Source organism: Kogia breviceps, chromosome 15 (assembly GCF_026419965.1).
Source record: "Kogia breviceps isolate mKogBre1 chromosome 15, mKogBre1 haplotype 1, whole genome shotgun sequence".
NCBI lineage: Eukaryota > Metazoa > Chordata > Mammalia > Artiodactyla > Physeteridae > Kogia > Kogia breviceps.
The window spans coordinates 83,525,854-83,539,127 of NC_081324.1; the positions used below are offsets into that span (position 1 = coordinate 83,525,854).

A 13,274-nucleotide genomic window follows, 5' to 3' on the forward strand; every position below is an offset into this window, starting at 1 on the left:
TTGCACACAGGGTAGTCAACATATAATGTCTGAAACTGATGGGGAAAAAAAAAGAGCAATGTAAGTTTGTTACTGAGAAACATGGAGCAAAACTTCAGAAGGAATGGCTAAAAGAGCTGAAAATAATGGCTTCTAGGGTAGAGGACTCCAAGATAGGGAGAGGTGAAGAAGATTGCCGTTTCTCATTTGATATTCGACCATTTAAACCATTTACATGTATTACCTTCATGAAAATAAACTTTAAAAAACAAAGCAGCAAGAATCAAATTTAAAGCTATCAGGAAGAAAATATCAACAGCCAAAATACTTTCCGATTTTACTTAAAAAAAAAAACCAACCTAAAACCTAATCCAGTTTCAATGTTATACAAATCTAAATTTTAAGTGAAATTAAATCAAAGTGAAAAATTCTATCAAGCCTGTTCTAAATCTGGTCCATTGAACCTGCCAGACACACAGATGTTGATTTAAGATAGCTCAAAGGCTGCCCTGCTAGAGACAGAAAGGCGTGGGAGTGACACCATAGTTCTGAAAGCCCTGACTTCCTCCTTTAAGATAAGACCCAACTAACTCGATCAGAAAAGTATACGTATATTTGCAGCTACAGCAAAGTTATGTAAAATGAAAATAAATGTGGAAAAAATCATAATAGCTTGTAAGACTACAATATCTGAAATTACTTTTAGCCAACCACGTCACTGAGTTACTTATCACTTACATCTTGAAACATTTTATTTTCTTGTTTTAGTCTTGCTTCTTTATCATCTGAGAGTTTGTAAGCATTCTCAAATGCCTCTTCTAAATCCTGAAGTCTAGATTTCAGTCGAATGATGGTATTGTCTTTTTCTTTATTACTTGTTCTCATTTCCTCAATTCGTTCCTGCAAAATTTTGGAGGCACTGCTGGCTGCACTGAAGCGTTCTCTAAGATCACTCTACAAAACAAAGACAAGGATAATACATTGTTTTTAATATTAAAAAAAAGATGTCTCAATAGCAGCTAATAATCTGTGGACATCAAATATAAAAGAAAAGTAATAAAACAAAACATATAAATGGAAATGAACAAATTTGATATTCTGCTATATTCCTGGGATGGAGACGAGAAAGGATTACCCTACAGAATAATACACAGAAAACCACTGTCTGAGGCATTCTGATTCCAGGTCTCACCTGTAGATGACTTTAATGAGGAAAAAATAACCACGGCTATTAGGGAAATGATTCCAAAAGCACAGCTGGAATTTGTTGCCGCACATTAATATTTAGAGGGGGAAGAAAAGCATTTCTTACCCTATTCTCTCACTTACAATGAAAATAAAAGAGAAAATTCAAAACATCTGATATGTTAATATTCATTCAACAATTATTAATTGCAAATCCACTAGATGGCAGGCACTAGGGTGCTAGAAATATAAGATTAACAAAAGGACTTCCCTGGTGGCGCAGTGGTTAAGAATCACCTGCCACTGCAGGGAACACGGGTTCAAGCCCTGGTCCGGGAAGATCCACATGCCACGGAGCAACTAAGCCCGTGTGCCACAACTACTGAGCCTGCGCTCTAGAGCCACAACTACTGAACCCATGTGCCACAACTACTGAAGCCCATGCGCCTAGAACCCATGCTCCACCTCAGTGAGAAGCCCACGCACCACAATGAAGAGTAGCCCCTGCTTGCCGCAACTAGAGAAAGCCCATGGGCAGTGAAAGACCCAGCACAGCCAAAAATAAATAAATTTAAAAAAAAAAAAAAAAGATCAACAAGAAAGGTCCCTGACTTCATGAAGTTTATAGTTTAGGAGACAAAGATAACTTTAAAAAACATCAAAACTATCCCGGTTTCAGCATCAAAAAACAACAAACAAAAAACCCATCAAAGACAAAGAAACATGTCTAGAGTATAACTGGCATTTTGCAGCAAAACACTTTGTAAAATTATGCACAGAAGAATAAAACTTGGTAATGCATGGGGAAAAAAAGTTATTTAAGAGGAAAGGTTAAGCATTCCTAGTTATACACACAAGAAAGCTGAAAATGCATCCACATAAAATCTTGAAAATATAAATGTTCGTAGCACTATCATTCATAATAGCCAAAAAGTGAAAATAACCCAAACATCCATCACCTGATGGATGGATAAACAAAATGTGGTGTATCCATACTACAGAATATTATTCAGCCATGAAAAAGAGTGAAGTCCTGGTCCATGCTACACTATGGATGAACCTTGAAAACCTGATGCTCAGTGAAAGCAGCCAGACACACAAGGTCACATATGGTTTGAATCCACTGACATCAAATACCCAGCATAGGTAAACCCATAGAAACAGAAAGCAGAGTAGTGGTTGCTCATGGCTGAGAAGAGCATGTAATGGGGAGAGATGGCTAAGAGGTTTGGGGTTTCTTTCTGAGTGAGAAAAAAGTTCTAAAATTAACTGTGGTGATAGTTACACAAATTTGTGAATATACTAAAGACCACTGAATTATACACTCTAGAAGGATGAGTTTTATGATATGCAAATTATATTCCAAATAAAAAATAAAATTTTTAGAGGGTAAAAGTTTATAGTATCATATGAAGCCAGCAGCATTCGAAATATAAACGTTAACAATAAGACATCCTAAAGGAGAAGACAAGCAACATATAACCAATGTTTTTATAAAACTATTCATTTGTCTCTAAAGTTCAATTAATAAAAAAACTTAAATTTTAAACATTAAGCCACTAGAACAACAAAAAATAGAGTACTTACTTACCACGTCTCTTTCCAGCAAGTTATTCTTATTTTCAAGTGTTCTCACACGACTAGTAGCTTCATTCAGAGCACTATCTAACTGGCCACATCTAAAAACCATATATTGAAACAAAACAATCAAAGACAAGATCCTTTCTCTTAAGAGTATTATAGGGCTTCCCTGGTGGCGCAGTGGTTGGGAGTCCGCCTGCCGATGCGGGAGGCGCGGGTTCGTGCCCGGGTCCGGGAGGATCCCGCGTGCCGCGGAGCGGCTGGGCCCGTGAGCCATGGCCTCTGAGCCTGTGCGTCGGGAGCCTGTGCTCCGCAGCGGGAGGGGCCGCGGCAGTGAGAGGCCCGCGTACCACAAAAAAAAAAAAAAAAAAAAAAAAAAAAAAAAAAAAAAAGAGTATTATAAAAATCTAACTGATTCTCTAATATATTAGGCAAAACAAATTCTCCAATGTTAATCAAGACTAAGGATGCCATTTTAGTAAAATATATCCAATGAACCTGATATTATAGTATCTGGAAAAAATTTAAAATGGTATGAAAAGATCCCTAAGAAATATTAGGTGAACAAAGCAGATATGAGCAGGTATTTGTACATTCATGTTCATAGCAGCATAAATTCACAATAGCCAAAAGATGGAAGCAACCTAAGTGTCCACCAAGGGATGAATGGCTATAAACAAAATGCAGTGTGTGTGTGTGTGTGTGTGTGTGTGTGTGTGTGTGTGTGTGTGTGTGTGTGTGTGGTGTGTACAATGAAGTATTATTCAATGTTAAAAAGGAAAGAAATTCTGACACATGCTACAGCATGGAAGAACCTCAGGACATTACGCTGAGTGAAATAAACCAGACACAAAAGGACAAACACTGTGATTCCATTTATACAAGGTACCCAGAAGCATCAAATTAATAGAGACAAAGTAGAATGATGGTTGCCAGGGGCTGGAGGGAGGGAGTAATAGGGAGTTATTGTTTGATGGGTACAGAACGACAGTTTTGCAAGATAAAAAAAGTTCCGGAAATGGATACTGGTGACAGTAGCACAGCAATGTGAATGGACAATGCCAGTGAACTGTAAATTTAAAAATAGTTAAAATGGTAGATTTTGTTATTTTATCACATTAAAAAATAAAAATTAAATATGCAAGATATAGAAAACTGCATAAAATCACTTGATCTATGAAGAAAATATATATGTATATGCATTATAATTTGTGGAGGGATGCAAAAAATTAAGTCTAGGATGTGAAAACAGAAGATGGGGTAGAAAGACTTCATATTAAATCCTTCTGTACTATTTCAAATCAGCATGAATGTTATTCTTATAATTAAAGACTTTCTTTGTAAAGTTAATTACCACAGAACCTCAAAATAAGAAAATACATGGAAATATTTGGTCACCATTTTGAATCAGTGTTCAATGATGTGCTGTGAATAAAAGCTAGTATTTATTCGGCACTGACTACACACTCAGTCTACGTTAAGCACTTTGCATTCATCCTCACACTCCTGTGGTTAGGACTGTCATCATTCCCATTTTACAGATGAGAATACAGAGACAGAGAAGTTACGTTCCTCCAGAGTCACACTGGGATTCTAAGCCAGACAGTCTGGCTCCAGAGTCACGCTCCTACCCATTATGCATTAATGCCTTGCAGAAATGAAATACTGATGAAACTGTTCTTGAAACAAAGATCACTAAATAGCCAAGCGTTGCTGTGTTGTTTTTCTGTTGTAATCGCCTTACTGACTCCGGTGTGCCAGACATCTCATCCCCCAAGCTGCAACTGTGACGATGTAAGTGTTAATGGTCCCATCTGCAACAGCAGTGGGGTTCCCCAATTTGCAAATTTGAAATGTGAAAAAAAATTGCTGTGTATACTGACAACATAATATTGTTTTTTGTCTTAGGTAAATCGTTTTTCCAGTTCTAAATAACTGCAACTTCTCATTTTGTTTCTACTGTCCTCTGTAACACAGTTTTATATGGTAGGCCAAATCAAGCCCTTTAGGGGTACTGGTAGGAGAAAATAATGCGTTGCTCTTCATTTGCACACTATCAGTACATTTACTCCACTACCTGGATTGCTGTTGTTACTGTTATAACACAACCACTTATTTAAAACCTTGACTTCCAATTTGTTCCTCCTACATTCTCTCACTGCTCCGTGTGCTCTAGAAGCTTCTAGACATAAAGATGTTTTAATTAGCTCCCCTTCTTTGGCACCCCATCTTTGACCTAACAAGGTCTACTGGTCAGCTTCTTTCAGACTTCTGTTTCCCAACAGGAAGTACCTGTGGTCATCTGTGCCTTCTCAAAAAACAAAACAAAACAAAAATAAGAACAAACTTCCCCCAGCCTGGTATCTACTCTTTTCTTTTTGTCCTAGAAAACCTAAAACTGACCTTTTTTCCTGGCTCTTTTCAAACTACTTCTCTGCCATTGTACCCCCATCGCCACTGCCAACAGCAAAATGGAAGCTATAGAAACGATCAGGGTCAAGACAGCACGTTAACTACCACAGCAACCACACACTAATAAAAAAGCTAGTTTTCCGGACTGCCCTGGTGGCGCAGCGGTTAAGAATCCACCTGCCAATGCAGGGGACACGGGTTCAAGCCCTGGTCCAGGAAGATCCCACATGCCGCAGAGCAACTGAGCCCGTGCGCCACAACTACTAAGCCCACGTGCCTAGAGCCCTTGCTCCACAACAAGAAAAGCCACTGCAATGAGAAGGCTGCCCACCGCAACAAAGACCCAACACAGCCAAAGAGATAAAAAGATAAATAAATAAAAGCTAGTTTTCCTAGAATTCTCCAAATTAAACTGTTAACTGGATCAGATTTCAGTTCCCTCCTAATCTTTTCTCAAGGGGTTTTGTCTTTTTTGCCCTAAAGAAGACTTTGCTGTCACCTAGACTCCATCAGTTTTCAATCTGTTTAATTCCATTTGTAAAGTATGTTGCAAGTATGCTGTTATTTTTTTATTTTTTTAAATTTTTTTTTGGCCATGCCGCATGGCATGTGGGATCTTAGTTCCCTGACCAAGGATCAAACCCAAGCCACCTGCAGTGGAAGTGTGGAGTCTTAAATTAACCACTGGACAGCCAGGGAAGTCCCTTAAGTATGCTTTTATTAATACTAGTAAAAGCATCAAATTTTATAAATGATTCTCTCTCTCTAAAATAAGTGGAAAGCTATCCCAAGTAGAAGACCATTCTCCCCTGTGTGTCTATGGTTTTTTTGAATGAGATAACTGTTTCCACAGGTTCATGAGTGTCTGGGTTAAAGTTATGCATTTCTGGGTATGAAGAAAGGTTGAGAACTGCCCCAAGGCATCAATCATAGATTTATTGGGGAATCCGTAGAGCATTAATCCTCCCATAAATGACATTCCTTTACATGTACAAAATCTGCTCAACTATCTCAGTATTTTGCCCACACAAAACAAATGTCCTCATCAATTATCAGTGTTTTGTAAGAGGATGGCTCAAATCTTTATTTTTTGGCTGTACCCACGGCTTGAGGGATTTTAGTTCCCCAACCAGGGATTGAACCCGGGCCCTAAGCAGTGAGAGCAAGGAGTCCTAACCACTGGACCGCCAGGGAATTCCCTCAAATCTTTAATAATAATTACTTAGGCAAACATGTTTCTGTGTGAAAATTTCCAAATCTAAAGCACACGTTTTCAAAGTGTTTTAACATCACAATATATTATACTTTGGGGAAAATAATATATTCAAGTTGGAGAAACACTAACTTTACAGCTAAATTATAAGTCTTACCTGTCTACAAGAATTTGATTGGTTTTCTTCCAATCTTCAACTGCAGGAATTTCTTTTGCCTCCAGTTTCTGTTTCAAACTATTTATTTCTGACTCATAATAAGCTCGAAGATCTGCGATGTGTCGAGCATGCTTTTCCTTCAGGTTCTGCCTAACCCTGTTGGTGAGGAAAAAACATCATTTAGAAAGCATCTCGTCACTATCTTGATAAGAAAAACCAAGAACATAATGGTTCTCATACACAAAAATACAACCTTTTTCCTTTATACACCCACAGAAAATATAATAGATTAATACACAAGATGACAACTAATAAAGCAAAAAAAAAAGATACTATTTTTTAGATGGTCTACCTTATAAACATTTTAATTTTTTATACATTACTGAAGTTCAATAAAAACAATTTTCATCATTCAAGCAGACATCATAAAAAACCTATTGACATTACAAGCCATTCAATGAAATACATACTTAGACAATATCACAGGATCTTCCAGGGAAGTCAGTGAAATGCATTCTGGGACACCACTGGCTGTACCTGGAAGCTGGGACTGACTGACTGAGGCAAAAGGTACCAGGCCAGTGTTTTCTTCATCTACACTGTTGACTGAGATGTCGTTACTACCAACAGTATATACTGCAGGAAACGTGGAACTGGTCCTATTTTCATTTTGGAATGCATGATTTTTCCAAGAGTCCACTGGAGAAACTTTTGTATTTGAAGGATATTTTGGGAATCCAGATAATTGAGAAGTAACATGACTTGCTTGTGAAAACGAGTCTATGTCAGAGTGACTAGTCATGCTAGGTTCTAGAACAGAGTCCGGTGAGAAGGATATTCTGTCATCAAGGGCATTCAAAAAGCCATGTGGCTGAATCCTTGAAATCTGCTGACTTGGCTTCATGTGTAATGTTGGGTCGAGAGTCAGTACCTAGAAATAAGACAGACAACAGTAAGCTCTCACCCTCTGTACTCAGTTTTTGTTTTCAAGTGAGTAGGCTTTAGATCTCCTAGGGAAAAGGAAGCTCAAGATGAGAGTTAAGAGTCATGAGTCATCTTTCATTGGCACTCAGCAGAGTGCTGTCAACTTTACCTCCGGTGGATGATTTGGGTTGGAAGCAGCAGGGAGATTCCTCTCAGGTAACTGCTTGATTTCCCTCTGTTTTTTATAATAAATATCCTTCAGTGATGGTAGCTTCATCTCATTACTAGTATTAGACTTAAAGATACGAAACAAAATTATTTAAATATTATCAACGAATCAATGATGAAAAAAGTTTACTTTCCTGATATCAAGATCAGCACCATAAAAAGATTTTTGAAAAATTTAAAATAAACTTGAGATGTCAGACTGCCAGATTTGTAATGAGTTTGGAAGTCATTACCTATTATAAGTATCCCTCAGAGTGAAAAAATTTTCATACCCTCTAACAATAAATATTAAGGGAATAATTTAAACCTGAGATATTTAGTGGCCTAAGAACACTTCCAAAGAATAAAATCCTTGGTAATCTCCTTACTCAAAATAAGAACCAAGTTTTTTTGTTTGGTTGGCTTTTTTTTTTTTTTGCGGTACGCAGGCCTCTCACTATTGTGGCCTCTCCCGTTGAGGAGCACAGGCTCCGGACGCACAGGCTCAGCGGCCGCGGCCACGGCTCACGGGCCCAGCCGCTCCGCGGCATATGGGATCCTCCCGGACCGGGGCACGAACCCGTGTCCCCTGCATCAGCAGGCAGACTCTCAACCACTGCGCCACTAGGGAAGCCCTTCTTGTCATATTTTAACATCTCTGAAGTGAGGACGTCTCTTGTAATTAACAGCATCTTACAAATGCCTTTGGTCAAGTAGCAGCTGTGACATAATTGTCACTGCCTGCTCATAAGCAAATAAAAAAGCTTTCAAAATTGGCCAAATAGGTGTCAGCAGCTTGGAAGAAAATCCTAGAGGCTACACTGGAACCCCTGAGAAGCACTATTTAAGAGACAGTGAATCAGACATGTTTAGCAACATTCCCCATCTGAGAGTCAAAAGCAGGCCAGTCCTACATAACTACTAAGCCAGGTAAAAACTCAGCACCAAGGCCTTTCATCCTTTTTTAAAGAAATGCCAAGTCACCAATGCTCTTGGTAGCCCAAGGGAAATGGCATGTGGAAAACACAGAAACCAACACTGACGTAAAAAGAGAGGAGTGTGGAGTGTAACCTCCTGTAGGTAAAGAAGTTTCAACTAATTTACTTCACTTATATTTTCCATAAGTATGTACAAGAATTATAGAATAAAAATACATGTTTAAGTCTACAAAATATAAATTCTAAGGGATAAGAAAGCATTATATCCGTCTGATTGATGAATTTTTTTCTTGGTAGAATATGAAACAGGAAGTCTTAAAACTGATGGCAACTTTATATTTTGAGTCAACAAAATATAGTGTTAATTTACTGATGTGGAAGACCAAGAAACACACAGTGAGCCCTGTAATCGCAAAGCCCACTGAGTCTCCCAGACCCCTCAATCTCACTTCCCCCACCCTTCCTTCTTAGTGTTTATCTGTCTCTTTTTTCCTCCTTTCCTGAAGGACAGAATGCCGGTTCCCGCCCTCTCTGGGACTCCCATGTCCAAAAATACACTGGTCCCATGTTGTCCTGTCCATCTATGCCTGTCACTCGTGTTTACAGCTCTCCTGGTTACTTTAATTGTATCTCTCCTTTCCTCCAAACTATTCTCTCATCTCCTGATCCAAACACAGAAGTGAGATATATACATCAATGTACACATACTGGATATTCTTATTTCTTTGCTCTGAAGTCAACAAAATATTTACATTTCTTGCTCAAAGAAAATCAAAACAGCAAATTAAATTGCTCATAATTATGATACAAATGGATCAGCGGGAGGGTGTAACAGAACAGAAAATCAAAACCACGCCTGGGAACGGGAGAAGAAGTTTATTTGTGTACCTACTATATTTAAAATAGTGGGCACAAAACCATGTCATTTAATTTCACAAAACACTAACCAGGCATTTTTAATTCCATTTTTAAGTAACGTTCCTAAGATCACATAGGCAGTGAATGACAGAGACCAAATCTGAAAGCAGGCAGATATGATTTAAAGCCCATGTTTTCTGTATATCAGAAATTGAAAAATACAAACTTTGTAAATGAAATAGTGTATACAATTGTATAACAAATACACATGTGCATCGTGGGTTATTAAATTACCTGGCTTGGTGATATATCCGTGGAGGAGGCTGGAGCAAATGTCTTCTCTAAAGTCTCAGGCAAAGAGTGATACATGTCCTTCTCCTCCAATTTCCAGTAAGTCAGTCCTAATGTGAACAAATACACAGAATAGATAAGGGTGAGGAAAAAGAACAAAAATGCTTTCTAGAGTAACTTATTTCTACCTAAAGAAAATTAAACATGGGAAGTATGTGTTCTAGAATAACTTATTTTTACCTAAAGAAAATTAAATACGGGAAGTTTTTGGCTATCTGGATACAGGAAATTGAATTTGGAACGGAAAAAATTCACATAAATGCCTTGCCATGTAAGAGTCCTAACTTAATGATCCAAATATTTTAAACTGAACTATCATATTATTAAAAGTCAAGATAAAACTCGTGCAATTTAAAATATATTTTTTTAAAAGACAAGTCCTTTATGCACAGTACAGACGTACACAGAAGCAATCTAAAGAATTCAATCATTCAAATCCTTATTGAGCGTTTACTGTACCAGCTGGGGAGGAGGAGGCGTGAAAAGTGAGCTGTGAACTGCAAGTCAATCATGCAGTACACACAGTATGTCAGAAGGTGGTCAGCACGCTAGTAAAATTTAAAAATCAGTGTAAGGGAAGAAGCAGTGCGCGTGGAAGGGAGGGCAGGCGCTCCTTTTGAAGAGGGCAGTCAAGGTTGGCCGTGTCAGCCATATGTGAGGGAGCTCCCCGGTAAGGGGTGGGGGAGAACAGTCCACATACAGGAAGCAGCCAAAGCAAAAGCCCTAAAATGAGAACGTATCTGGCATATTTGAGCAAACAGCCTCTCTACTGAAGCAGAGAAAGGGAGAGAGCAGCAGACAGTGAGGTCAAAGAGCAGAGCTAGATGTCTCGGGGCCTGCAGGCCTCTGTAAGGACAGACTCCCTCCCGACTGTTATTCTGCGGGAAGTGGACCCACAGCAGGGCTTGAGCAGAGGAGTCACAAGATCTGACCTGTCTTTAGAAAGGCTCGCATTGGCTACTGCGTGGAGAACAGATGGAAGCTGCCAGCGTGAAAGCAGGGAGGCTGGTTAGGAAGCTCGCAGGGACCCAGGGGGCAGGCGATGGGGCTCTGTTAGGGTGAGAGCAGGAAGGTGGTGACAGGTGATCGGATCATGGTAATTTTCACAAGGCAAAGCTAATTCATCCTGAATTGGATGTGGGATTGTGGGAAAAAGGAGTCAGTATGTAAAGCCATTAAAGCTAAAATAAGCTCACCGCAGAGAGTAAAGAATGGCTTACAGACAGTTTGAATTTCTTAATTCATTTCGGAGTATCTGAAAAATGCTGAGATCATTTTTGCAGCTGTTTGAAATAACTGCAAAAGTACTTCTTTCTACCTTTACAGAACTTGTAACACAAAGTAAGGCAAGTAAGGAAGTTACAGCTACCAGAGGCACAAGACAGCACATAATACTTTTACAGAAACCACTCTAATATACATGATTATCACCCTATGAGAAATGCACACGTTATTATTTTGAAAAAAACTCTTTAGAAATATAAGTATCATACCTGTTCCTGAATCAGACATCCAACAATTTGGACTCTCATCTGGTTTGTTGAGGTAAAAAACTCGAGAATTTGTAGCAGCAGTGAAATCAGACTACAATTCAAGAAAGAAAACTATTACAAATAAAAAATCATTAGGCACAAACTGCTGACACAAGGAATAAGAGCCAGGTGTCAAACCCAGGTGTAGAGAAACTTTCAGAGGTTCACAAAGAAAGCAAGCCTGTTTTTCCCCATGGTTACAAGAATTGCAAAATGATAGGAATTAACAATGAAGGATTTTCTATTCCTGTGTAATTTACAAAAGTTTATTTTGATTCTCTGTGGAGATGAAAGAGGAAACAGGAAGCAGACATTATGAGTTCAGAATGAAAATGTATTTATGGACTTCCCTGGTGGCCCAGTGGTTAAGAATCCGCCTGCCAATGCTGGGGATGCGGGTTCGAGCCCTGGTCTGGGAAGATCCCACATGCCGCGGAGCAACTAAGCCCGTTCGCCAAAACTCCTAAGCCTGTGCTCTCGAGTCCGCGAGCCACAACTACTGAAGCCTGTGCACCTAGGGCCCGTGCTCCACAACAAGAGAAGCCACTGCAAGGAGAAGCCTGTGAACAGCAATGAAGAGTAGCCCCCACTCACCACAACTAGAGAAAGCCTGTGCGCAGCAACGAAGACCCAACACAACCAAAGATAAATTAATTTTAAAAAAAGAAAGAAAATGTATTTATAATTTGCCATCGACTTCCAAAAGAAACTTCAAGTGCCTAGAATTAAAGTCATTTAGTATAAAAATTAGTGTAAAAGCCATAACAATTCATTTTTATCATTAAGACTACAATAAATCAACTCTGAAAACTGCATATCAATAATTAATATGAACTTTAAATAGTAGACTACATCTTACATGCAAATAATTGGTTACCAGAAAAGGCTAAAAATGCTTACTTATCCTCAATTCTAATAAAAATTCTAAGCTAAACTCTCCTCACAATATCTCTGGCATTGTCACAAGAAATCTGTGTTTCCCCAGAGAGATATGTGATTTTCATCGGAATTTTTCTTATCAGTTTCACCACCATCAAACTTTGAATTCCTGTTAAAAAGTATTTAGCTCTATTTGCTTACAACCACCTGTGAACCCACTGCAAAAGCAAAAGCACACTAAGCTGATGACATTCTACATACCAAGGAGGGGTTATCCCCTCAGCCTTCTAAGGCACCACTTTAGCCTCCTTTTCATCAAATGTCTCTCCTAAAACACCGACCTGTTCAAATTTCTGTCGTGTCTCTGTACTTAACAGACCAAGAGAAGCTGACTGCAGAAGAATAAGTGAAAAATCCCAATTAAAATATTTTGACATTTTGCTGGTTCTTTGGTGTAGACCTTAACACGCTCAGTCGGCACCCGCCCCCTTGGCTGGAGGGTGGAGGGGCTCACCTCACACGGCTGCCCGCTGCTCTCTTCCGGGCCACAAGGCATCAGCTGAAGAAAAGAGGCTTGGCTTTTAAAGAGCAACGAAAGTACGGCGCAAGGAAAGCCCTTCCCAAGAAGCTGGCCTCAGCCTAGCGCCCGATCTTCATCAGTAACAGTCTAGCAGCATCTGAAAAACCAGCATGGAGCCCACACCTGGGGAAATGGTAACAGCCAGTCTGTCCCAAAGAACCAAGGAAACAAAGACCGACTTGAGCTTTGGAAAATCCTTATGCTAAACAATATCCAATTTCAAGACATGCTTCAAAATAGCTAGGACCCAAAATAAACTACCTTGTATAAAAAGAAAATTGGATCCCAAGAGAATTCTGATCATAAAGATTCCCTGTATTTAGACTGAAAGTGGAAAAAAAGCAATGGGAGAAGAGAAAGGATGAACTAAAGAAGAAAGTTCCAACTTCTGTGAATCCACAGAATTTGATTCAGAATTATGCAGGTAAGAAGTGCATTTCAGGTGTGGTGCCTGATTCAATAACCACCACTACCTGAA

At 39.1% G+C, this 13,274-nt stretch overlaps 1 protein-coding gene across 25 annotated transcripts in view; it reads right to left on the reverse strand.

Annotated features, from left to right (window-relative positions):
* Positions 1-13,274, reverse strand: part of MPHOSPH9 (M-phase phosphoprotein 9) — a 54,280-nt gene that overhangs the window by 26,678 nt on the left and 14,328 nt on the right. For 17 of the 25 annotated variants that reach the window (XM_067014320.1, XM_067014333.1, XM_067014328.1 and 14 more), the window contains 7 exons: positions 11,299-11,389; positions 9,749-9,855; positions 7,621-7,746; positions 6,998-7,458; positions 6,528-6,683; positions 2,756-2,843; positions 718-933 (listed from right to left, as the gene is read on the reverse strand). In XM_067014320.1, the coding sequence (XP_066870421.1) occupies positions 718-933; positions 2,756-2,843; positions 6,528-6,683; positions 6,998-7,458; positions 7,621-7,746; positions 9,749-9,855; positions 11,299-11,389 (1,245 nt within the window). Of the gene's footprint in view, positions 1-717; positions 934-2,751; positions 2,844-6,527; positions 6,684-6,997; positions 7,459-7,620; positions 7,747-9,748; positions 9,856-11,298; positions 11,390-13,274 lie in introns of all 25 variants that reach the window. The other 8 variants (XM_067014326.1, XM_067014336.1, XM_067014322.1 and 5 more) reach the window with 2 other exon arrangements.